Source organism: Emydura macquarii, unplaced genomic scaffold (assembly GCF_026122565.2).
Source record: "Emydura macquarii macquarii isolate MOO-44397 ecotype Brisbane River unplaced genomic scaffold, CSIRO-AGI_Emac_v2 contig_1146, whole genome shotgun sequence".
In the NCBI taxonomy this organism is placed as follows: Eukaryota; Metazoa; Chordata; order Testudines; family Chelidae; genus Emydura; species Emydura macquarii.
In genome coordinates, this window is record NW_027131283.1 from 13,314,502 (window position 1) to 13,341,321 (window position 26,820).

Below are 26,820 nucleotides of genomic sequence, written 5' to 3' on the forward strand. Positions count from 1 at the left end.
AGAATTTCCAAAGAGTATTCTCCTCCCATTATCCCTGTTGTGTAACTTTATGGAACATAAAAGAAGTAGAGCTTACATCCATTACTTTTTAATAAATATAGTTAATTGTTAGCATGCAAACTGCTGACTATATTAGTAATTCCTTTTTAAAGAGACTAATTAAGCTTTTATACACAGAAGAGAAAAAAACATGTCATAAAGAGTTAAATGAGCTGTTCTGTTGTGGTGGTGTTTGCTTGCTTGTTTTTACAAGTGTTAACATATAACCATATTGCTGTGAGAAAAATGTGTCCCTAGGCAGACCAGTATATCAGGGAGGGAAACTGGGCTGAGAATTCCTCCAATTGTGCAATAATGGGAGATGATCCATTGCATCATCCTACATTTCTATCAGACACACAGTACAATACTAAAATAGCAGAAAAGGGACCTTAAAAATCGGGTGAGGGATACTGAAAATGAGAGTGTGAAAGCTTTTCACATGACTAGGTCAGGCTCTCTGGTGCACATGCCATAAGTAGTATATTCAAGCTGATCTGTAACAATTTTTGAATAGTTGCTAAGCCTCTTGATCACATTGTCAAAGTGACCTGTAATGAGATGGATGAGCTGTTTACAATGCATAGTAAGCCACTACCCCAAACAGCCAGTTTTGTAGAGAGGAATAGCCACCTGAAACTCAAGATGTCAAAGACACAGCAGGTTGGATTAATGAGAAAGTAACAATTCCTCGGGGTGCATTACAATCATAAACGGTAGTATTGCACCTGATTTCTTAGTGGATTGAGGATATAAACCAGCAGTGAGTACCGTGCTAAGGGATATGGTCAGTAGAAGGTATTGCCCTGTTCCTGTGTTTAAGATGGGGGAAGAGGGATTCTCTTTAGCTTTTTCATTTTATCTGAGCAGCAAGAAGGGTGATCTCAGTGTTTTGAACTCTGACAGAAGCAAGGTTCTGTTTTGGATTTTGGCAGAAGCAAACCTCAGTATTTTGTTGAGACGAACCCTCTGGGCTGAGCTTGTTTTTCCTGCCATGACTGGTATTTCACCTTCTTATGAGCCTGCCCAAGGACAGGTAGGTGAAACAACCATGCTGGGAGGCTCTGGTTACAAGTCCCACTCCTGCTCTAATTGACTCAGAGTGCAGGGTGAGGTGCAGGTCCTCACTCTGGGTTTCAGCCTGGCTGGAAATCATTGCCATATAATAATTACGCAGGGCTGTGTGTGCAATCCTGCAGTGGCTTCTGTCCAGTTACTAACAGACAGGGCTCCCCATCACACAAACTGTTTGCACACTTGACCCACCAGTTACGGCCCTTGTTGCCCTCCTCAGCAGAGTGACCAGTGCTCCTGCCTGCAGCTGGTCTCTGCACTGATCCCTCCTAGGAGTTAAACCTCCTGACTTGGAGAGTTTAGAGGACATTCTCGGCTGCATCTTTATGGTTTGTGCAGCATACCAATGATTAAAGTCGTAGAGGACATAGAAGGACCCATAAAAAACTCAGCGGGGGTGATTCTCCACTGTGACATAGCCTAGAAGTTAGTCCTCTAGAGTGGCACTGGGGAGTGCTCTGGTTAGAACAATTCTCTGGCCTGTGACCAGTTACCAGAAGGTAGCAACCAGAGCCCACCACACGCAGGGGCTAAGGTCATAGTTTCCCACCTCCCAAGTCAGGAAATAGCAGGCAGAGAGAGAAAAATTTCCCCCTGGCAAGAGGCAGCTGGGGCCAGCAGCCCAACCAGAGCATCCTCAGCCAATGACAGGAAGCAGCCAGACCCTCCTCCCAAGCCAGGGTAGCAGCAGCCAGCACTGGGGGATAGCCACCCAAACACAGCCCTCCACCCAGTCCTGGACAAGGGACAGCCAGGGCCAAAAGCTAAAGGGCTGAACACCAACCCAGGGAGATGCCAGGGAGAGCCAAGAACAGAGCACTTCTATGTTCTTAGAGTGCATTCTAAGCTGCAGCCGTGTCACGCTTAAATTCTGTTAATTAGGACATTTGCTGTCATTCATGTAAATAAGGTAATGCATAATGTTCAGATATGCAAATTAGGGCATTAGGCCACTTATCTAAAATCTCCAGATATCAGCTGTAGACTCTTACTGACTAGACTTACATCCCACAGAGAAAATTCACTCCTTGCAACTTCTGGATTTGATTATAGTGCAGTTCATTTGCTGTATTTGAGGCGAAAATAGAAAACAGTGCACAAATAAGCTCCAACTCTCAATCAATTCATCAAACCAAGTGGAAATATCTATCTGCCATATAAAAGATAATGAGAGAAATTCATTTTTAGTTCTCTTAGCTGAGTCTGTTCATGTACTCATGTGTGAAATTACCCAAGGGGGAAGGATACGAGTCTGTAAAGGAACCCTCATTGGCCTCCCATTTGATCGGCTGTGCAGATTATGCAGCAAAATGAATTAGTTTTTCAAACAGAGCTCCTCATCAAATTACACAAGATTGCTGATTAGAATAAAGCACTGCTGGGGACTGCCTGTCATGACAGGATCAAGAATGTAAACAGGAGTATGGAATGAAGTGAACACTGCCCTAGTGAAAGGTTTTGTGTAGATTTTGTCTCTCTTCATCAGCATGATTCTTAGGAAGTTACTTCTCTAAAAGGGTTAACATTTCGTGGATTAATCGGCCTGGTTTGTTTGTTCATTTTTGCTGAAATGCCTAGAATTCACAGTTCCCAGCTGGAGATGAAAAAAGGTCACAGTTCTTACATTTCAAATTCTTATCATTTTAATATGAGGCAGATAATGTCTCCAAGTTTTCTGACTTTGGCTAGTCATTTAATAGAAATTTTCTCATCTCAAGACTTAAGAAATGCAGTTAGGGTGGCAGGTAGGTAGTCTGGTGTTTCATATCAACCCCCAAGAGGCTTAGTCTGCCACTATTCTTATGAAATAAAACTGTAATTGGAGAACCCCAGTGGAAAAATCTGCTCTGCTCTTGCAGACTATTTCCAGTTCAATGGACCGGATAAAAGAGAATTTGCATTTTCATAACCATAAAAATAATGGTAATGATCATTATCATGATGGTTTAGTGCAAAACCAAAATTAGCAAATCACTGAGTTTCTTTGTTTGCCTGGGCTTTTCTGCAGAAGCACATCTGTCTGTTTTTGTCACTTACGCTATTGTTTTGCCCCAGTGCCAGCAACAATGTGGCTCTGTTCAGCAGTGACAGGCAGAAGCATTTGTCTGCAAATTCCCCCTTGCAGCAGAAATTCCCTCTAGCTGCACTACAAACGCACTTTTATTTCCTTTCATTCTGATTTCCCTTCTAACTGCATGATATGTGAAGAATGACTTGCTCTCTTCAGACCCAGAAATGCATTTTCCTCCTTCTTTATAGTTTTTCCTTTTATTTTCATCTGCTTTCTTTGTAGTTACTCAGGAACGATGAAATCCAATACACTATTTGCTCCTCAGCAAGGACCCTCCTTTGCTTCCAGTTTATCAACTGGTTTATTTTAAGGCACAAAGATACCAAATGGGGATAAGAGCAAACTTTGAAAGGCTTAGAGGTTCATTCTGGATATAGATCCAGAACTTTAGATGCAAAAATCACTAAATTTGGAAACCTTGCTACTATCAGGCTTCTTCACAAAATGTCTAGAGTTTCTTGGATCCAAATAGGCAAGATGTACTTCAAGAACAGACTTTTATACAGTTTTTAGGAATTTCCATTTCCAGCCATAACTAGAGCCATATGTAGTTTTTAAAAATAACCAGACCTTTTTGGTCAAGCTGCAAAATGGTCATTCATTATGACGATGAGATCAGGAAGGTAACTATAACAGAAGTAATTTTTTCCTTTCTTGATAGAAGAGATCTCTGCATCCTCATCAGATCCATGAGGATGTCCCTATGTTTCCCTGCTTTATGTCATCAGGGCCCATGCTGTGGCTATCATCCTTTTTCTGGTAAAAGAGATCTGGATGGGAGTCCTTAGAAACTCACCAGCACTGTTCATTAATTGGTGAAAGTGGTCAATACTGAGCATCTTGAAGCACTCCTTCAACCTGATTACATTACATCATTTCCAGTTCCCATTCAGGCTGGAAATCAAACTTCAGGACAGGAACTGTCTCTTTTTCATGGGTATCTATATCACCTGCATAATGAATGGAGCCAGTCTTGGTTGAGATCTCTAAGTATTACCCTCATCCATGTTATTATCATTAACCTCGCTGAGGTTCTGATCTATCTCTGTGAATACACAGAAGTTCGTTTTAAGCCTCCATCATTTATCTGCCTTGGTATCAGCAAAGGTCCCCCTTGCAAAAATATGAAACATGTTGATTCTAGCCTCCTTTAGCTCTATTTCAGAGTTGTTTTTCTCACAGGTAGGAAATGTCCATCTACATCACTGAAAAACACCTGTCTGCTCCTGACTGATTTGGCCAGAGTGGTGGATGCAGTGTCAGGGCAGGAGATTATAAACGTATGACCTTCTCTTGCTGAATTTCATTCTGGTGTTTGATAAGTGTGGTCATAGGTCAACTAAGGCAAGTGTTCTCAACCTAGGGGTCATGGCCACCGTTCCTTTCTCACATTGCTAAATGGGGGTGGACAGAGGGGCGGGCAGTATGAAAAAGGCTGAGAACCCCTTTTCAAAGGAAATTGCGGCCCGGTAACTATGAGATAAACCTTTGCGCTGATCAAGGCCAGCAGAGAAGTTTTGAGTTCATTATTGACAGATTGCTAATGCTTCCCTTTGGAAGGGCAGGATGCTAGGTGTGAGGCTTCTGCTTAAAACAAGTAATTAAACTATCTGGGGGATTGTCTCCCTCTCTCTGGCCCATCACTGCAGTTATGAACTGCTGGGTCACTTGCTACTCTTCTGCTTCAACATTGCAGGATCAGTGGCAGGATGTTCTCGGTAGAGAGCTTCCTCTTTTGGAACTCACTCCTCCTTACCCATTAGAACCCAATTTAGGAAGCTGTAGAAGTCAGGGCAAAGCTTAGTTGCTTCTCTGACTTAATTGTGGTTCATGTTTATTATTTGGATTACAACAACTCCTAAAGGCCCCAATTTAGAACAGGGCCACATTGTGCTAGATCCTGTACAAATGCACATTAGGAGGCAGTCCCTGCTCCATAGATCTTGCAATCCAAACAGACAATGCAGACAGATGGTGGGAGACGGAAAGTATTATTGTTCCTGTTTTACTGATGAGGAATTAAGGCACCGAGAGATTAAGTGACTTAGGTCACACAAGAACTATAGCAGATTGTCCTTCCTCTCAGTGAGATGACATTGCCACTGGTTATCTTAATTTGTATTAATTTTGTTTTGATTCCTGTAAGGTGTCCAGTTGCCGAGGCTCTGTGGGTGCCACTTATAAATATTTACCTAAACTATAACTACAGAATTTTTTGCCATGTTACATTTTTAATGTTCCATTTTTATCCTGTTTATCATGGATGGAAATGAGTCTCAGTGAGATCTACAAGTCTGGAGTATTTTTATATTTTTCACTAGGCTTATGAGAAATATGTTTCTATAGGAAGTGAGAGATAAGTTAGAAAAATGAAGAGCAGAATCTTTTTTCAAGCAATGTTTCACCCAACAAGAGGAATTACACAACCTCTGAGAGCTTACAGTTCAGTGGTTCAGTTATATGCAAGGTAGCACTACAAAATTATGCACTCAAACTCCATTTCTTAGAAATAGCTTAAGGAACAGCTATTTTTGAAGTTGTCTCTTTTACTGACTATTAATACTGAATGTAAAGGGATGAGGTTTGCCGGTCAAGATAAAAAATTCTTACACAGATGCTGCAGTAGAGCACTCCAGTAAATACAAGTTTCAATAAAACAAAAAGATTTCATTTGGGGAATCTAACAAACTGCACAGGGAAGAGTATTTGTAGTCAATTTGTATTTGATTAACATAGTGTGCCTTAATCTCTTCACAGTGCTGTGATTTCAAAGTCCATGAAATCAATGGAAAGATTCCCATTGATTTCAGTGGCCTTTGGATGAGGCCCTCAAGCTGCTGGAAAAACAGTCTGATAATCAATGATTGGTCTCCCTCACTGGCCTCAGAAGGAAAAGCACATGTCGTGTTAATTTGTTCCCCCCACCTTGTGGGGGAAGAGGGATGCAATCAAAATATGCTCTATTTTTGTAAACATGAAATTTTCAAAATGCCCTGTTCTCTCCCCTTTCCCTTCTTACCTTCTTCTTCTGCCTCCTCTCCCCATGTCCTCTTTATCTCTCCTGGCTTACTCCTAGATATTTGTACCCCACAGCTTCCATGGGATAGGAATGAGTTCTCGGTGAGGGTCCTCAACCCAAGACAGTTTTGTGCTTCATTTTTTTAAGGCTACTGCAATCTGCGTGATGATGGTACTCCCTGAGCTGCTTTTCCCCACTATGTCTGTAACTGGCAATTGCACTGGCAGCTCAGTGACACAGCCAGGCATCTGGCAGTGGGAAGGGGACTTACAGGCCTGCATAGAAAATGGGGATGGGGGGCAATCACATCTGTCCTTCCGACTGCTTCCCCTCTTTGATTTCTGGTGCTCTTTACCTAGCACATAGCAATAGAAATGAAATTCAGCTGCCAACCCAGAGTCAAACTCCTGGAAGTCTGGATGGTGTTTGGGGTTTTTGTTCAGCCTAATAGCACAGTAGAGACAAGCTATGACATTCAGATGTTTGGATTTGGGTTCAGATTCTTGAAACTTTCCCCCCCACCCTAAAATCTTTTTGGAAAGTTTGTTTTAGTATGGGCTCATTTGTAGTCAGAAGTACTCCACTAAAAAGCAAACCCACCACTGCTGCCAAGAGGTGTCAGAATTCAGGTATAAAGAGAAAAGGAGAGAAAGGAGGGCATTCCCAGGGAGTGAAAAATAAAATGAAACAGAGGAAAAATACATTGGATCGATTGATTTAGGGTTTGATTACCACAGGGGGGAGATCTCTTCCCAACCACTCCTTGCAGGGTTGTAACACATGGAAGGAATCCTTCAGCAGACCTGCTCTCGCATTCTGCATTGTGTTTTTGGCTGGGTGATTATATCAGATCACACTGCCAGATGACATGTGAAGACCTGGTGACAAGCTTGGAAAAAAGCAATTAATGATTGACGAAAAGCAGAGCCCTGCCTTCTTCCCATCTACAGTGCTTCTGACATGCTTTAAACTTTCCCCATTATGGTGCATTCCCTTCTGAAGTGTATTTATTACACGCTCGCTGTGGAAAATGACAGCAGATACAGACTTGTCATCAGGGGTTATGCTTCTAGCATTTTCAAAAGCCCTTCAGAGGGACTATTTCTGAAAAATGCCATCAGGATTAACCACAAGTAGAAATGTTCAACACATGTTCTGTAGCTCAGTAGTATGACAGCAAATTAATAATAGGAAACAGGTAGCACTTTTAAAGAGAATTCACATTTGACAAAATTATTTCCTTACATGCATAAAGAACTGACGTGGAACTGCTCAAGCTCTTGCTTGAATAATTTAACTCTGTCTAGCCTTCTAGCACTGCATCTAAATGAACACGAGAAACAAATTTGGCACCTGTCAAAGTCCCATAGTCAGCTAGGATTAGGAAACAGATTTGCAGCTCCCTTTTGTGCAGAATAATACATCCACCTCATTAGTTAGCCCATAATTGGTTACAGGATTGTAGTTAGCTGTTGGCATTTACATTCACTCTTGTATTCCTGACCCCAGCTGAACACTTGCACTTTCATTGGAACTCCTGCTAAATACAAAATCAGTTCTATGTCCTTGACGTACCAGGTGGCCATGCAGTTTGTCCTCTGGCGAGTCTTGAATTTAGACCACTTGTGATTGCTTTGGAGGTGGGGGTGTTTCCCCCTAGGGAAGTTGCATAGGGGTGCACATGCACCCTTCACATCACATCTTTGCCCATTTCTACAATTGTACTGTTTAAAGATTCTGAAGGTTTTATTTTCTTTATTGGGCTCATGCTTGGTCCAGCTTGTGGTGAACGTAATGGTGACTTTAAGCCCCATTTACTTCTCTTCTGAGCCTAGACCAGTTGACACAAGCTGGAGCAGCCCCATGGTTGCTCTGATTTATGCCAGGTAGAATGGCACACTAGGGACCATTCCACTAGCTGGAGATTAGCAGAGTACGTTGTGCAATTCTCACCCCTTCTGCCGATGTAGGGGAAGCAGACAACATAACACCAGTTATGCCATCTTTCTACCATCCAAACATTTGCCCATTGCTGAGGAAGGCTGCCTCCTTGCTGATCTCCCGTTCCCTGGGCTGCAGCAGGGAGACCACACACATCCTGTAGCCCCATGCACTCCACCTGGGTCCCTAGGCAGTGGCACCCTTCTGAAGCCAGGGGCACAGAAGATCAGTGCTCCCCTCTTTCTGGCTCCATCAGGGACCCAGCACCTAGGGACTGAGGCTGAGTGATTTGCTCTCTGCTGGAGCCAGGGTAGGGGAGCACTGATCTCCCATCCCCTTGGGTGCAGCAAGGAACTTGCACTGGTCTTATAGCCGTGCGGCAACGCACTCCGCCTGGCTCCTTAGGCAGCAGCTCCCTTCTGCAGCCAGCAAGAGGGGAGTCACGGGCCACTTTGAAAGCCCCCACGGGCAACGTTTGGCCCCCGGGCCACAGGTTGGGAACCACTGCTCTACAGACTCATGGTATGAAAGCTAAAAGAAGTTTGGAATCATTAGGAAAGGAATAAATAATAAGACAGAAAATATTGTTTTGCCTCTTTATAAATCCATGGTACACCCACATCTTGAATACTGCATGCAGATCTGGTCGCCACATCTCAAAAAAGATATATTGGAATGGGAAAAGGTACAGAAAAGGGCAAGTAAAGTGATTAGGGGCAGGCCCACCGACAGTAATTCCAGGCCCCAGGGCAGAACAGTCCCATCCTGCCTCTTCCACTCGCAGCCCCGCTCACAGTCCACCTCGGCTCCACCCCAGGCCCTGCCCCCTCCCTGCTCGATCCCCCTCCTGTCTTCCACACTCCACCTTCCCCCAGGCGGCGAGCAACAACGGGGGGGCGAGGGGGGAAGGGGACTGAGCAGGGGATGGAGGGACGCCATGAGAGGCAGCGGGGAGGGAGTAAGTGGGGGAGAAGAGGAGGGAAGCAAGCAGCGAGCGACAGCTGAGAGACAGAGCAGGGGGGAAGGAGCAATTTGGCGAGCAGCAAGTGGACAGGCGGGGCCTGGGGTGGAGCAGGGCTGGAGTGTGGGCCGGGCCAAGGCCCTTTTAAATTGCCATGCCCCTGGGCAATTGTCCCCTTTGCCTCTCCTTCTCCCCCATCCCCTGCCCTCAGCAGACCTGATTAGGGGCATGGAAATGCTTCCATATGAGGTGAGATTAATATGACTGGGACTTTTCAGCTTTGAAAAGAGACGACTACGGGGGGATATGATAGAGGTGTATAAAATCATGGCTGGTATGGAGAAAGTAAATAAAGAAGTATTATTTACTCCATCTCATGACACAAAATGACACAAAATTTCACCAAATGAAATTAAAACAAACAAAAGGAAGTATTTCTTCACACAACACAGAATCAACCTGTGGAACTCCTTGCTAGAGGATATTGTGAAGGCCAAAACTAGAGTTCAAAAAAGAACTAGATAAGTTCATGAAGGATAGGTCCATCGATGGCTATTAGCCAGGATAGGCAGGGATTGCTGTTTGCCAGCAGCTGGGAATGGCCGACAGGATGGATCACTTGATGATTACCTGTTCTATTCATTCCCTCCGAAGCACCTGGCATTGGCCACTGTCGGAAGACAGGATACTGGGCTAGACCATTGGTCTGATCAAGTATGGCCATTCTTATGTAAAACAATAAAACCTCATACTTATACTGCACCTTTCATCCATGGATCTCAAAATATTTTACAAATATTGGTAAATACCATTATCCCTATTTTGCAGATGGAGAAACTGAACTCCAGTGAAGTGAAGTGACTTGGACAAAGTCATTAAGCAGATAAGTGTCAGAGCTGAGAACAAAACCCAGATCTCCCGAGTCCCAGCTGACAGACTCATATTTATATTGCTAGGGCCACAGGAGAATTGCACTCCTATTTTTGGTAAAATAGGAGGTACAAGTTAATGGAAACAAACTTCCAGCAATGGCATCTCCTCAAAATCTACAGCCAGAGAAGAAAGACTAACAATCCTGTTTGCTGTGCATATAAAAACAAAGAACTATGCCTTCAATTTTCCACTAGCTCTCATGAGCACAGAATAACCAGTGCAGCTTTCTAATTACTTTACTCTTATTTATGTTTAGTTTTCAGGACTTTATCTGCTGTCATTCTTCACTATCCTTGTTGGGCTGGTGCTGTACTCCTCCACATCCACATATGTAGCCCAGGATCCACGAGTGTACAAGCAGTTTCGAAACCCTTCAGGACCTGTTGTAGACTTGCCAGCAACTGGACAGCTGGAACCTTCAGTAACGTATTCCAGTCTAGGCCAGGAGACAGAAGAGGAGCCTCATGTCAGAGTTGCCTAAACCCAGGCACTTGTCTCCCACTGATGATTCAGTGGCGTTTGTATATCCATGATCCCTGTATTGTACATAGAGAAAGGTATTTACTGGGTACGGTTACACAGGTGGGCTTCAAGGTAGCAAATAGGGAAAGCTTGTAAAAAGTACAATCTAATTGCCACTGGGTGGACCTTGCAAAGAGGTGCCAGTCCCTTATTTAGGGTATTAGCAGTATGCTGGTCACAACAGAATGCTCTGTACGAATCACTTGCTATCAAACTACCTGTGAAGATATTAAAAATGCAAGCTGAAATTACATAGAAATCAAATGGGTATTTGTGTACCTATTGCTAGGGCCACGTAGAGTTGTGGAAAAGCCACATTTTTACAGTAAGTCCACGTGTACAATCACTGTTATTTTCTCTCTTTTTAAAATGTGTTTGTTTTTCACAAGTAGTCGGGATACTCCAGGTAGCTACACCCTGACGCATTTTTGCTAGCATCTGGATCTGTTGGGAGAAAGGATTAATGAGTTCATCTGTACTATCTATCTGGTAGCCCACCTTATATGTAATCTCTGCTGTGAGTGCAGAGGAGGGACAGCTTACAATATCAGTCTCTATTCTAGGAATAGGTATAAAATGAGCATTTTAGACTTTCTATATTTACATAAGTGAATTACTCAACCATTGACCTTTTTACATTCCGTGAAGAATTTCCTGGTGGCTGAGGTGCTGTACCAGGTGACAGGGAATTACATTTCCGTACTGTGTCTAACCTGCAGAAACAAAACAGAACAAATTTCTTACTTTTAAAATTAAATCTGTACAAAAATGTGCATTTTCTATTTTCCTACATATTGAAACTCTCATTGGTAAGTTGATATATCAGTCAGACCAGGGCAGTTATTTTAAATGCTCAGTGCATATGCAGGAGCCTCCAGTTCTGTGAAGCCTGTGGTACAGGAGGCATTGGGTTCCCTTTCCTAACCATGCCAACCTGGAAATATGTCAATTTTTCATCAGAATCTTCTTATGCCTCAATCATAAATATTAGTATGGTAACGTAGTGAAGTCATGAATATTAAGAATAAGACTGACCCATCTGCTGGTGGTACTGCAGCAGCGTGAAAGATAGGGTGTAGGGTGTAGCCAATTATTTTTCATTATCTACAAAAGTAGAAGAATTTAACAGTTTTCTGATATTCACCAGAAAATATGAAAGTCCCTCTGAAGTAAGGGTATGCTCTTCTTCTGCTGCAGGAAACGCATCAGAAATGTGGAGCATTTAAGACATTTCTATTGAATCTGAAGCAGAACCCTACAAATCTGTCTTGATTTTTGCCCTTTTAAGAGCACAGTGAAAGACAAAAGTCATTGCTTCATATATCCTCAGTTCATTTTCCTCTTAAAATTAAGGAAGGGAAACGATAGTCTAGTGTGTAAAGGACAGAATAGAGATTCAAGAGAGCTCAGTTTTATTCACAGATCAACCACAGACTTCTTGTGTGACTTCTTGTGTGATCTAAGACATGTCCCTTGTGTAGCTTAGTTTCCCAATCTGTATATACGGGGATAGTAATTCTTTACCTCCCTCACAAGAGTATTGTGAGGCTAAATTGTTTTAATGGGCTTTAAGATCTTTAGAAAGAAGGAGCCAAGGAAGTAGGAAGTATTATAATAGCTTTTATATATTCATTGTATTGGAAAACAGGGTTTGAAGCCAGGTTGTGGTAAATTGCTGCATTTTCTGTTGGTGGGTATATGAAATGTATTTTAGTCAAATGATATTATTCTGATGAAGTCAGTTTTAAATTAAAATGTAGGGCTTTCTGTAAAAAATATATACAACTCACCTATTTCTATGAGAAAAAGAAACTGCACACTCTTGAGATTGAAAAGGCCATGCAAATCAGTCAAGCAGGATGGATTTCTGCTGAAGTAACATTTGTCTTTTATAATCCTGTTCTGCAAAGCTACAAAAAGAATTTCTCTGCAGCAGCTTTAAGGAGGTTTGCATAAAAATGATGACATGCCAAAATGCTAACGAATTACTGAATATCTGTTTCATCTCATTCCTCCTGTTGATGAGGAAGAGAGACATAGTCCATCTCGTCATGCTTAGGCTGCCTATGATTATTCTACTGCAGTTGAAAAAGAGGGGGTTGTCATACTGTCAAACCCCACACACAGACACACACCTATTCAGCAATCATGTGATTTTAAAAATAAGAAATGTTGGGTTCTTTTTATTTTACTTCTGGCTTTGGAGCTTTTAGTTTTCATGCTTTTAAGCTTTTCCCTGCAATCATGAAGGCTGGAAACTTTAAAAAAATAAAAGCTGAGATTTTCATATAACATGACTCCAGGATCTGGGGCTTTAAGAGAAAATGCAAATATTGTGAGATTCACACTATAAAATTATGAGAGTTGGTGACACTAAGATTGTTCAAATTCATCTTTGTGCATTGAGCCTCTCCATTTCCAGTTAAGCTCTCAAAATAGGTTTTAAATGGGACTTAGGTCAACAGTCAATTCACCCTTGTTCCAAGGGTCCACACAAGTCCAAGGCACCACTGAAGTCCTCAAATCAGGGTTTAACTGATGCATAGTCTTTGTGTAGTGACTGTACAGTTCAAGCCACAGAAGTATGTTCGCATTACAATTGTCATTGTTCTCTCTGGTACCCTGAAGAGCGTTTGTGGGCACCTGTCATCTCCTGGTCTTTTTGCTACCTTTTATACCAATTAAATACCTTTCTCTGAGCATTATTCCTATGTTAGTTTCGAGACCTTTGAAAACTGAGGAGTGTGTACACATATGTTTGTTCCGTGTTTACGTTCCTTTATTTTGCTTAATTATTTTGGGTTACTTCATTCTTAGTATTTATTTTATAAGCCAAATGTTTGTAATCTTTTTTTCTCTTTTCTCTCATTTTTATTACAATAATTTGTAGCTGTGTATTAATGTCTTACTAGGAACAACTGGAGTGAAGGCATATCCAGGTCAGTTCACTGACCCAGGAGTTTATACATATAAGGTTCCAGAGGAGTAGCCGTGTTAGTCTGTATACAGCAAAAACAACAAGAGTCCTGTAGCACTTTAAAGACTAACAAATTTAATTTCTGTAGGCATAAGCTTTCGTGGGCTGTAACCCTGCATCTGACGAAGTGGGTTGCAGCCCACGAAAGCTTATGCCTGCAGAAATTAAATTTGTTAGTCTTTTAAAGTGCTACAGGACTCTCGTTTAAGGGTTTGCAATCAACTGATGGCTAAGAGGTGCCATCAGAAAGAATTTTTATAGGATATTTTAAATGACTCAATTGTATGGAAATAAATTGTGACTGTTCACATATGCACTGTACACTCAATAACCATCCCATGTGTCTTGCACATGAAGAGGTTCATGTCACTGGGATAACAGTATGGGGTTGTTTTATTATTTTATTTTATTTTGTTTTGTTTTTTCTCTTCAGCTAAAGAGAGTTGAATTGCTCCAATTTGCCAGAACTGGATGCACCTCAAAGGAAAATAGTAGTATAGCTTTACAAATCCTCCGTTGAATGAAAGCTGAGGTCCAGCAGGGAAAACTATTATTTCTAGCTGTTTAATTTCCTGCAATTTCAGACCACAGTGGACACCAGCAAGGTCCAGCTACCCAACTGGCAGCTACTCTACTGGTTGAAATAGGACTTCACCAGCTCTGTGTATCTTTTCCTTGAACAAACTGAAGCTCTACTACCCATTGGTGGCGAGTGGCCCTTAGCAAAACTGATATAATTTTCTGCTACTGGATGGAGACCTGCACTGGGAGACAGAACTTGTCTTTTTTTCCAGCTATAAACTTTTTAAACACACAACGATAGACAAAGCAATTAAAAATTTTGCACCACTGTGTCATATGAAAAAGTTTCAATGTATAGTTTAGGTATTGCTAACTTGTGCTATTAACATTTTGACAAGCGTGTAGTATTGTTTTCTTTCCCTTTTATTTTTAATTAGTATTCCCAAGCTAGCTACAAATATAAATTTTACCCCATGGGTAGGATTTTATTGTTAAATGTCATAATTAAGCACACTAATCTTGACACTGGAAATGGAAATATGAACCAAAACCAAAAACAAACAAACAAAAACACTCCAACCCCAAACCCTGCACCAATAAGCTCAACAAACCTTTCTTTGTTTTGATATTTGCATGCTCCTATATGGACTGGCTGTGGCAATGTAATGCCTGTATAATGTTTTCAAATAAAATAAATGCTTTATGAAAGCAGGGTTATTAGTTTCTTTGCCTGTTTCCTTGCCTGTGAAATAGCCTGAAATGACTTTCTTGAAACGTGAATATTTATCAGGAGTTCTGAAATTAAAATCCATCGATGATTTTCAAGTGTAGGCAGCATATCTTTGCTACACAGCCATGTTTACATAACCCTGACTTTAGCCAGCTTCATGAAATAACTTATAACTAGCCAGAATTCATTAGGAGCAGTATATTCATGTGTCAGGGGCTCCTGTGGCTTTTGTTGCTATGCATCTACAGCCATGTCTCCTGGCTTCCTTCTTTGCTTCCGGTTGCTACATTCACTGACCCCCAGCCTCCCACACTGCAGCAATGTTCCGTGAAGGCTCCAGAGATGGGAGAAGGAAAGAAGATGAAGGAAATTAGACACTAGAAGCGAAAAGGGACTGGGTTTGGGATGGGACCCTGAGGCAGTTGGGGAAGAGTAGACTAGAGATTCTTCGGAGCAGACTAGGAAGAAGAGAGAGAAGAAATCCTAGAGTTTACAGTCAAAGCATTCAGTGTGGAATATGTATTGAAACTCAAGGATGCTTGTCAAGATGTGTGTCTGCCCAGTTTTACTCTCATGGCATTCCTGTAAGAAAAATCCATCACCAGATTTCCCACATCCCCTCCCCCAGTGCTGGGAATACAAAGGGCTGGAAACTGGTGACCTGATGCCATTTCCCACCCTCACATCAGCCCACTTGAAGCTGGATGGAGTACCACAGATCATAAAGCCAGCGATTCTAGGCTAATGCATGCTTTTATATCTCATTTTTCAATGTTAATTGTGCATGTTATCAACATTTACGCAATGGATAAGCGTGTGTGGTTTGATTGTGCTAACAATGGCTTTATATTTTCCTTCAATCCTGTACATCCCTGCATCCACCACCTCAGAAATTTCTCTTCACTTTCTAGCTGGAACTTGACCTCCACCTGTATGAATCCTAATAATAGTCATTGATTGAAATTACTCTATAAATAATTGTTCACTTGGCAGTATTTTCACATGAAGAATGTCACACATACTTCAGTAGTGAAGGAACACTGTTAAGCAACTTACATACAACGTTTTCTTTAAAAATTTAGTCAAAACCTAATGCCAAGAAACATTTTTATTAGTATCACTTTTCTCAGTGGATACAGGCATTTGGGTTTTCTTAATTTGTTTTGCTTTTATTTAAACAGCACCCCACAATGTCAGAAATGAAAAGTCAACTGCTTATCCGGACGGTGCCAATGCATGAGGAAGTGATACTATCTGCAAATACGAAGGGCAACTGAGCAGACCAGCCTAGTTTCACCGTTTAAGATTAAAGAAATGCAAAAAAGTAACCAAAAAGCTTGATTCTCCTCTGCATTGTGTAGCTATTTATAACTGTGGCTCGTGAGCTCAAAAGGGATATAAAATGCTAACAAATCAGAATTGTCACGTTTTACACCCACTTTCAGTCCAGTTTGCCCACTTATAACATGACTGTGCAAGGTCCAAATTGGCACAAGATCAGATTGGGGAGCTGAGGGTAGGCAGAGGCAACTTTATGACGCCTTTGTGGTCCTTGGAATCTGGAGCTGTCTAGGGACGAGTACACTTCCTGGCATAAGATAAGAGTGCTTTTATTTTTATGTCTGGCTGCCCATGGCCCCAAAGGCTCATTCCAGCAGCGTGGGATAGCTAGCATATAGAGGCATTCTAGCCATGCCCCCTTTCCCTGGAAACATCCTCTGGGCTAGGGGCTAGGAGAAAGATAGCATAGATACCATGGCTGCTCTATGCTACCTAGAGCTCCCCTCACATAATGATAATCCCTGGTGGTGTCAAGTAGCCAGAACAGGGGGCCAAAATCTGGTCCAAACTGAAAGAAGTAAAGAACCAGGGGCAAAGAGTAGAAAGTTAATCGCTTTTTTAAAAATGCATTCAGGGTTAACGGTCTAATGCAGTGCTGTCATTTTCTTTGAAATAATTTACTTACTTTCTTTTCTCATCTTGACAGTATTCCCTTAAGTTAGTTTCTAAATGAAAAAAATACTATGGCATTACCCTGGATTTCTCCTAGTATGAATGAGAGCAGACTTTGGCCCGCTGTGTATAGTCCACTATTTTTCAGGTTAAAACTCATTCATGTCATTTTATAAATATTCTATATCTATGTATTGTACAAATATTTATATTTCCAACCCAAGGAGAGGCTGATTTTATTAGACTAGTATTTTTTAAGATTTCAGTTCACAACCTTGATGTACAGTCAACATTTTAGTGGCTACTGATGATGTGCAGTGTCCCTCAGGCAATTGTGTAGTGCTGCCCACATCCTAATAATGCATCAATTAATACTTTACAGTCAAATACATTTATACAAACTATTGCTTTTTATTCCCCACATTCATGGTCAGCATAGGCTCAGGCAATTTCATAATAGTAATAATAATAAATAAAATAAATGTCATGCTGCTGTCAGTATAAGGCCATTTTCCATCCTTCATTTGAAATATGTACACACCTGTCAGGGACAAAATATTGAATTTGGCATAGACAGCACATTGACTTCTACACAAGATCTTGCCAAAATAGAAGGATAATGGGGAGGGTGGGATAATGGACAGCTACTTGAGTCTGCAAGATCACTGAGCACTAAAGTGGTAAATAATTTAATTACAAAATGTATGTCAGGGTCGGGACATAGGTGGACAGGTCTAGTGGTTGGAGCCAGAGTCATAGTCAGGAGTCAGGGCGAGGATGAGGAGCATGGCAGGGATCAGGAGTCAGAGAGAAAGGCAGGGTCTAATGTAGCAACCAGGTGGAACCCAGTTGGGCACACTCTCCTGACCATCCAAGTTCATGGTGTTCCTCCAGACAGGCCCTGGGAAGCCCTCCCTGATGTAACGTCAGATTTCATGGTCTCTCCTGCCTGGTTGATTAGTAGCAAGCTGGTGAGTGTGAGCAGGAAGGATAACAGCTGAATGGAAACCCAGTGGACCAGCTTCAAGATCTATGGGATCATGACACAATGTTAAGAGATACTTTGCATCCAGAATAATTAACCTGATAGTAGGTGGGGTTGGATATGAAACATGTAAAATGACTAGAAATGTATGTCACTGGATCAAAGTCACGCTGGAGAGCACATATTTAACTCAGCTAGTTGTTTCCTCAGATACCATCAAGTTTCACAGAAGGCTGGCTTCTTGCCTGTTTCACAGCAAACTAGCAATCAAGATTTGCATGCTCTTAAAATGACTACTTTTCTAAATGCAATTCCTAAGAGAGAAGGGGGAATGGACTAATCACAAGAATAATCAAAGCAGTCTCATTACCTGGCTCCCCATGAGCTTTTGTTTGAATTCTCTAATGCAGTTTTTGGCATTAAATAGATTTTTTAGAAGCTAAATAGGTCAGTCACACATACATGCAACTGGTTGGATGGATTTTATGACTCTTTCAGGTCCCCCAGACTACTTCTTTTTTCTTTTAAATTAAAATTTAGGCTAACAGAAGCCTCACAGAACAGGATGTAAACTTTGTTCAGTTAAGCCCATGTTAAAAAGATTTGCCACATTTCACTCTGTATTTAGAATTCAATTAATAATCAAGTTGATGAGATGCTGTGAAAGAACAATGCCATTTGCTTTCACATAGTGACTTTGAGGTGTTGGCAGACATAAGTTCCAACTGGGGGCTCACACTGACACTGGGACAATAGGTATGTAAGTGGACTTGCCATCCTGCCCAACAAAAGCACACACACAAAATCTTCCAATGAACAACTTTTCTCTCTCTAGCTTTATTCTTGAGGTTTAGGCTGCATACAGCATGTAACAAAAGAAAATATGGCTTTATATACTGAAAGAAAACAGCAGGCTATGATACAGCCATCTAACCACTGGATTTCTGGCACTTCACTTCTTTGACTATCGGGTAGCTGATTTTTTTGAGTTGCCTGGTGTTCTCTCCTAACTCCCACATCACCTCCGTCTATTCAGTCAGCGACACCTGCTACTACCATCTTCTTTGTCTATGTCGCTAAGCACATCACACCACCCCTCTGCCTCTTTTGACTCCCTAAACTGGCTCCCTCTGCTTCATCTCCTCAAGTTTAAACTTCTTGCTCTCACTGTGACCTGTCCGTGCCCAGGGTAGCCACCTGAGAATGCCAAGATCAGGGCAGGCTGCAAAAGGAGAGCAGATTCTCCCAGCGCTGGTGGGTGACACGGAAGCCCGGCTTCCCAACCAGCCATGAACTGCTTCTGATTTCCCCACACTGGTTATCAAGAAGCCAGTCCACAAATGCCCACAGCCCCCTTTACTGCATTCCAGTTCCTGGCTCCCAAATCAGCACTAGGTCCAGTAAAGAGACCAGTTACTTAAACTCTATGCTCTTCACTAAAAAGGTTCCTTCTGACCCCAAGGAGTCAGCCACAGCACCAGATCAATACAAGTTTGGATCTTACTTAAATACCACGCTGGCAGCCAATCCTCTAGTAACTAAAAGTAAAGGTTTATTGTAAAAAGAAAGAAATAAACCATAAGAGAAATGTTAACAGGTTAAAGCAAATCAGATACATACAAATGATTGAAAGTCCATATACATCAGGTTTCTAGAAGAAATGTGGAGTTGCAGGCTTGTATAGTTCCCTCTGGTACATATCCAGTATCTGGGTGGGTCTAAGTCCTTCAGTTCAGTTGCAAGATGAATTGATCCAGAAGCAGGTGTATGTCAGTAACTGAACAGGAACAAAGGCAATATGGTATATCTGGTTTGATCTTATATACCCTCTGTCTTTGGCCAGGCGGCTTGTGAAAAGTTACAGGAGCTAAAATGGAGTCCAGAGTCACATGGGCCAGTAGTCCAGAGTCACATGGGACAGTCCTGGTGCTTCATCAGGTATGCTGCCTGTGGAATTTCACAGGAACCAAAATGGAATCCAGAGTCACATGAGCAGGTTCTGGTGACTCATTGGTGATGCTGGCTTTTCCCCCAGGGCCCCTTGCACCTGGGAATGTCTTAAATGGGCTATTAAGCAGGCTATTGTTCTGCAGCCATCCTATCCGGGTGTTGCCCAGGCAGCACAATTTGAAATACAGATATCTCTATAACTTCCATTTCACATATTACACATGAACATAAGTATTATCATCTTACTTAGCATATTATAACCTTCCTAACAGTACCTGACATGGCATATCTCACATGAATTAATATGATTTTGACATATTGATGTCAAACAATATAACCGATGCTCTCCCCCCCCCCCCCCCATCTACCCAGCATGACACTCACCTCAAAGCCCTTAACAATCCTGCTTTTCCCTACTTTTCCACTGATATCACTTTAATCCCTCCTGCCTTCACTTTACTAAGGTGGCCTGCCTCAGATACCTACTTGTCAGTGTCTCATACAAACATTTTTGTGTCTGGTATATGTTTGTACAGCACTCAGAAAAACTGCCCTGCCCCCAGTCCTGATTGGTGCCTGTAAGTGCTATTGTAATGCACATATTAAACAACAATACTCCTCCGTGTTTGTGTGCCTTTCAATCTCCAGTGCTGCTTTACCTTGTGATGCCACAGGAGATGTAAGCAGAGAGTTAACTCCAGGCCTGCTGATATTGAGGGAGTGTCTGCAGCCTAGCTCAGGGGATATTGAAGAACTCATTGTATTGATGTTGGGGTGGCATTTTGCTTACAGAGTACAGGGAACCCTGCAAGGTAGGGATAGGATACAGAGTGACCTAAACAAACTGGAGGATTGGGCCAAAAGAAATCTAATGAGGTTCAACAAAGAAAAAGTGACCTACTGGGGACCGACGAGCTGGGCAGCAGCTCTCTCCTTATTTGCTAAAACTGACTCTGACATGAAAATTGAGAGGGTTGGCCACCTCAGGGTACTGACATTGGACTACAGATCATCTCTTGCAAAAAGGGGATGGTCCTCTGCTTGAGTGTGCCCTGGCTGGCAAGAAGGCCAATGGCATATTGGGCTGCATTAGGAGGGGCATTGCCAGCAGGTCACGGGAAGTGATTATTCCCCTCTATTCGGCATTGGTGAGGCCGCATTTAGAATATTGTGTCCAGTTTTGGGCCCCCCAATACAAAAAGGATGTGGACAAGTTGGAGAGGGTCCAGCGGAGGGCAACAAAAATGATTAGGGGGCTGGAGCACAGGGTTCTAACACAGCCTTCTGCTTGAAAGCGCTGGTTCTAACACAGCCTCAAAGGATCTTGACCAAAGATCATTATCATTGGAAGTTGTGCAGTGAGGTATTTGAAATGAGCTTGTATTGATCCAGCTCATCTCCTCTTACAAAAAAATCCACAGGAGGTAGCTCAGGCAAAAGAAATCTCTCCCTTCCCCTCGTCCCAAAAATCATCCTATGGGAGATAGGGTTTGATGCTCTGTAAAAAGGCCCCAGGGCCTGCCCCAAATTTGCAGGGAATCTGGTCCTTGGCAGTGCAGTTTCGCTGAATCTCTTTAGGATGCCTATGGTGCATACATAGCCTGAGGCTGTATTAGTGTTTCTGACTGCAGTAATTTCTGGGGGAGGGGTTGGAAGTGGCCTGTCCTGTCCTGCTCTTCCTCACCCTTCATCCTCTCCTCATCCTCACTCCCATTGCAAAGCATAGATTATGAGAGAGACTGGTGCTGTGGAAGCAGAGGACCATCCCCTTTTTGCAAGAGATGAGCACACAGAGGATCTCCTCCGTCAGAGATGGCAATCAGGGCCATCATTACTATTAGGTGTTGGGCTCTGGCAATGGCTTTAGTGCTGCACAGGGTATAACAATAAAGACTACCCCAACCTGAATAGCTTATTAAAAAATAGACATGGAAAAGCCAATGCATGGGAAGCCCAGAAGAGGGAATTAACTTAGTGTTTATTATTATCAACTAGAATAACCCACTTGGCACTCAGAGAGGGTGTTTCTCTGAGGTTCGTGTTTGAGCATTGTGGAAATGTGTGTTGTGTGTCTAGATTTGAAAAAGGTGAAGGCTTTAATTAGTCATCTTAGCCTTGTTCCTAACGGGGACACAAAACAAGAGTAAATTGTCAGTCTCATCAGAGAGGCCAAGGAATGTATGGGCAACCTTCTCCCCCTTAAAAGTGGGCATTCCAGCTAATTGCTGAGGCCCCGCTGTAGAGCAGTGTGAGGAAGCCTGCACGGCTGCAGCCTTTAGAGTACCAATTTTCTCAGTAAACGTAGGACGCTGCTCTTCAGAGCTGTCAGTCTGGCATCATTCATAAGCACCAATTTAATTTAGTTGTGTAAGCTACTGCAGTAAAGACAGTGACTGCAGCACTGGCACCAACAATAGCTTGGGCCCGCACCGCTCTGAAAAGAGAGATGTCATTGTAAGGAGCAGACTTAGCTAGCATGTAATTTCAACAGAATGTTAATCGACTTTGCTGTGCATATAGATGATGTGATGTCAGTGAAAAGCCCACGGCGTCGATATTTTGAATCGAAAAACATTATCATCATGCTGCTACAATGTTTTTTGCACGTACATGATGTGACTAGCCTTTTTATCATGTAGTGGCTGAGATTTACAATATGAATGGTTAAATGGGGGAGTAGAAAACCTCTTCGATTTGCCTGACATGCCAGTAACAGGAATCACAGTTACAGGTACAGGCCTGCACATTGACCACAAATGAGGGATTTGCAACTGTTTCCCGCTTCAGAAGTGGGGCAATCAGAATTTATGTGGAGCACTGTGCACTGCTGCAGGGCAGGATGTAAAAGGTTGTTTGAGACACTAACACAGATCCAATTATAAGGGGTTTAAAGAGGGGGCATTTCTCCTTCTCCCATCCCCAGCTTTCAACTTCAGGGAACTACAATGTCTTTCCCTCTCCCCACTGGTTTTGGCAGGTGGGTATGTCAGAAGAGGGTAGGGATGAACCAGAAAGAAGAGATATCAAACTGAGTCTGCTGCTTGGGGAAGGGAACCTTCAGGAAACAATGTTCCAGCCTCAGGCCAGCTGAGTGGAAGCCTCCCTGGGCCTGCAGGAGGCTCCAGAGAGATTCTCTCCAGGACTGCCCTACATCTGTCTTGGGTGTCTCCTCTCCTGACTTGCAGGGCTTGAGAGAGAGGGAGGCAGGAGTTAAGGGCATTGACTGCCCACTCAGCAGCAGCTTCTCCCCCCCACCCCCCTTTTATCAGACAGGTCTGGTGCCTGAGGGATTGATCCTTGGAAGGGGGAAGTGGAGGAGGCACTTGGGCTGGAGACAGGAACCTTGTGAGTGACAGAATGTAAGAGGACTGTTGGCCCCTTACTGAAACTTAGTGGGTCTTCTTAGTGGGCCATCTCTCCCTGTCAAAGGACAGGAGCAGGGCCAATGAGGAATCAGGAGCCTGAGACAGAGCCCCCCAAGGCCAGTGGGGAGAGACCAACACTCCAGGTCAGCCTGATTGGCAGGGTGGACAGGCAAATGAGGGAGCCAGGAGGCCGGGGGGGTCCTGTCCTCCATGTGAGCCGGAGCTGCCTGGGCAGAGTAGGGCCCAGCTAAGGACAAAGCAGCACCTGGAGCCAGGCAAGCCAGAGGGGCCAGAGGGGCAGCCCAGGGAGCCGAGCTAAGCTGAGCAGAGCAGCACCAAGAGATGCAGCCAGCCACAGAGAAGCTGCCCAGGGAGCAGAGCTGGGCCGGGAGCAGAGAGCAGCAGCCATGCTGAAGCAGAGCAGGGCTGGAGCCATCTGAGCTGGGTGCAGTGAGCAGCTGGGGAGAGTGAGGGAGCCCTAGGCAGGGCCCGGCGCAGGGAGATGCCACCAGCAACGGGGCGGCACAGGCTGGAGTGGGAGGGGGATTGTGATGCAGCCAGGTGGGGGGGTGATGCTGGGAAGAAGGGCCCTGCCCCCTCGAGCCTGGGGGCGTGTTGCAACCGCCAGAGCAAGTGTCCGAACCGCAGTATCCCTGCAGCACAGCCAGGGCCGGGGCAGGAGGCCTGCGACATGTAAGAAACAGGCTGCGCTTCCCTTATGTCCAGAGACGCTGTGTGTGGTGTCCCCATGCCAGGGGTCGGCGTTAAGTGTTTTCCTTTAACCTTTTTAATTTTTCCTTTTTTTTTTTTTCATTGATTACTGTGTAATACATTGTATTGCTTTGAACTATATACATTGCTCAGTGGGTCAGGAAAGCATCCAGTGCAGAGAGAGCATCCCCAGAAAGGGAACTCCAGAGCCCCTGTCCTGAGTGACAAGGATGGGAGTTGAGCCCCCAAGAGTCCTGGGCCCAACCTTGTCAGGGTTGTGAGGAGAGTGGGAGGGTTTTCAAGGTCAGGCCAGCCTCTGGGTAAAGGGAGTGGAAGTAGGCACTCAGATCCTTTTGCTAGCCAATTCCACCGGGGTAGTGTATGGGCCAGGAAAATTCCCCACAACAGCCATTACCCCACTGTGAGGCTCCTAGGTCCCCCCAAGGCACCCTATCACCAGGTACCCTACCTGTCTCCTCAAGAGGAAGCCTTGGAGGAGCAGAGAAACTTGGGGTGGGGATGGGGGAAGGCGAGACCTGGTTGGCCTCTTGGAGTCAGGGGCCATTGGGAAGATAATTCTTGGGGAGGAGGAAGCTGTGAGAGGACAAGGGAAACCTTGTGGACACATGCAAAGGAGGGCTGGGGGCGTGCGAGTTCGTTGGAAAGGGAGCAACAGGAGTGGGACCTTGGGCACAGAAGAGGGAAGAGCTGAGGGGACAGGGAGCCACAGCCTTGAAGGGGAGAGCTGGAAAATCTAGGAGACAGAGGACTGGGGACCCTGGGAAGAAGGGAGGGGTAATTGGAGCAAAAAGTAGTATCTTGGTGGTGGAATGGGTGGACATCTTGACTGTAGCTTTCTGTGACATCTTGCTGGTAGAGGGATGTTAGAAGAGGCAGACATCTTCTCTGGGGGAGAAATGTGTGATGTGGGAAGAGAACAACTAGGGTCTTTCAGGGAATGCAGGAGGAGAATATGGGCTTGGGAAAGGAAGCTGAGAGAATTAAGGGATTCTGGGAGTAAAAAGGGGCAATGGCTGAAGGGTGTCAGGGAGAAGAGGAAGGGAAATGATGAGGGATGTTTATGGTGTAGGGAAGGGAGCATGTGGGTTGATTTAGAGATAGGAGAGAGAGGCTAGCGGGAACCTTGGAGCCTCATAGAACTGGGACCATATAATACTGTGTAGGGAGGGCAGTTGTCCCCAGCGTCCAGCCCCCACAAACTTTTCAGACAAGGTTACAGCCTGCAAGGTGCTGAAGTTAATGGACACAAGGTATTGAGTGCCATCGACAGGATTAGGCGCGAATACAAGAAAACACATTTTGCCTTAACATTTGTGGTGGTAGTAAGGAGGATGTTCTTCTTCATTGCCATTTTCTTTGATTCTGCCCTTGACATTATAAGGTAACAGGTCTCCATCACAGCAGAATGTAATTTCCATTTACTTCTATTAACCTCATCAAGTGCAGATTTTTATTCATATTGTAACATAATTCCCATCAACTTCTAATGACATTGCAATGTTTACCTGCCCTTTTACATCGTAATGTTATTCCATTAGCTCCTACTGAGCTCCTATAGCTAGTCCTTGACATATTGTCCTATAATTGCAGCAGACTTCACCTGAACGGGACCCCTCGCACTATAACTCTATTCCCTCACACAGTACTTTTTGACTGTGTATAAAGATAGTCTGCTTTCTTACCCGATTTAGTCCTCAGCCCTGCAATGTGATCCATGCAGGTGGAACTTTATGCCCAAGATGATCCCAGTTGATCTGAATGGGATCTGGTGGAGGTTTGAGGATCTGCCCATCTGGATCAGATTGCAGGATTAGGGCCTTAATATTTTATTCAACTTTCAGTATTTGTACTCAGTTCTACATCTCTGAGGAATTAAAAATGAACTAGAAGCAGTATGTGAATGATTCTCTCCCAGAAGATATATATATTTAAGAAATTCAAAACAAGAGCTTTCAGTTCAAAAAAAGAGATTAGTAAATAATAATAATAAAAATAAGTTTAAAAGAATCCCAGTCACGGCCCCATTTTGAACCCAATTCCTTGTCCACCAAATAGAAACCTTTGATTTTTAGACTGGAGGCATCACGGATATATTCTGTAGGGATTGGCAGCCCTGAAGAGATGATGTTGACTGTGAATGAGAGAGGCAGCCAGTGTTCAGGGGTTGTGGTGGAGAGTTTCATTCTTAACCCTTCTCTCCCTCCCCACAGCTTAGTTCCCTGCACAAAGACAGCTACTCAGGCTTTGTGTGCAGAAAGTTGTTTTTCAATGTATATACTTACTTACAAATAATTGTATATTAAATATGAACAGAAAAGATTTTCAATCTGCCAAAACATGTAGTGGATGGTCTAACTGAAACGCAATAGGGTTTAGGATACAAAGTGCCTAAGTCAGTTTTGAAAATGGGATTTGCGCTTCTAAGTCACTTTTGAAAAATTGCCCTGATATCACAAGTGTTTAAACAGAGAAGAGTTCCATACCAAAATAATTTGCATTCTACGCAGCTCCTTTAAATGCATAGGCTCAGTCCCAGCATATAAAAACACTTATTTGTTGTAACTAAACCAGGTCTGCTGTTAGCTCACTGCATTTTGTGGATGACACCTACACCATACCCACTCAGTCCTTGCTCTTTCTTCTGAGACAGCTAATTAGACAGTCAACAGTCCTAATTCTGGGGAAAGAGGGGTGATTGTGGGATGGCCATCCCACTGTGGTAACAGTTTTCAGTTGTCAACCCAGTTATATAAAAATCTTCCAAATTATGTTTTTAGTTGGATATATTTGATACACCTCAATATCTAAAAATCCTTAAAGGAATGCAATTTAAAATAATGTGGAGAAAGCATTTAAGATAAATGTTGTCTTTGACCCATTTTGTATAGTCTAGCTATTAATTTTTAAACACACGGATGAATACCATGTGCAGTTCTGCCCGCCCCATCCCAAAAAAAGAAATATAGTGTTTGAATTGGAAAAGGTACAGAGAAGGACAACAAAAATGATTTCAGATATGGAACAGTTTCCGTATGACGAGAGATTA

At 43.3% G+C, this 26,820-nt stretch overlaps 1 protein-coding gene across 1 annotated transcript in view; it reads left to right on the forward strand.

Moving 5' to 3' along the window:
* The window catches only part of SLC35F1 (solute carrier family 35 member F1), a 339,461-nt gene extending 324,685 nt beyond the window's left edge, over positions 1 to 14,776 (forward strand). The window contains exon 8 of the mRNA XM_067546648.1: positions 10,295 to 14,776. Within this exon, the coding sequence (XP_067402749.1) occupies positions 10,295 to 10,519 (225 nt within the window). The 3' untranslated portion in view covers positions 10,520 to 14,776. The remainder of the gene's footprint in view (positions 1 to 10,294) is intronic.
* The last annotated feature ends 12,044 nt before the right edge of the window (positions 14,777 to 26,820 follow it).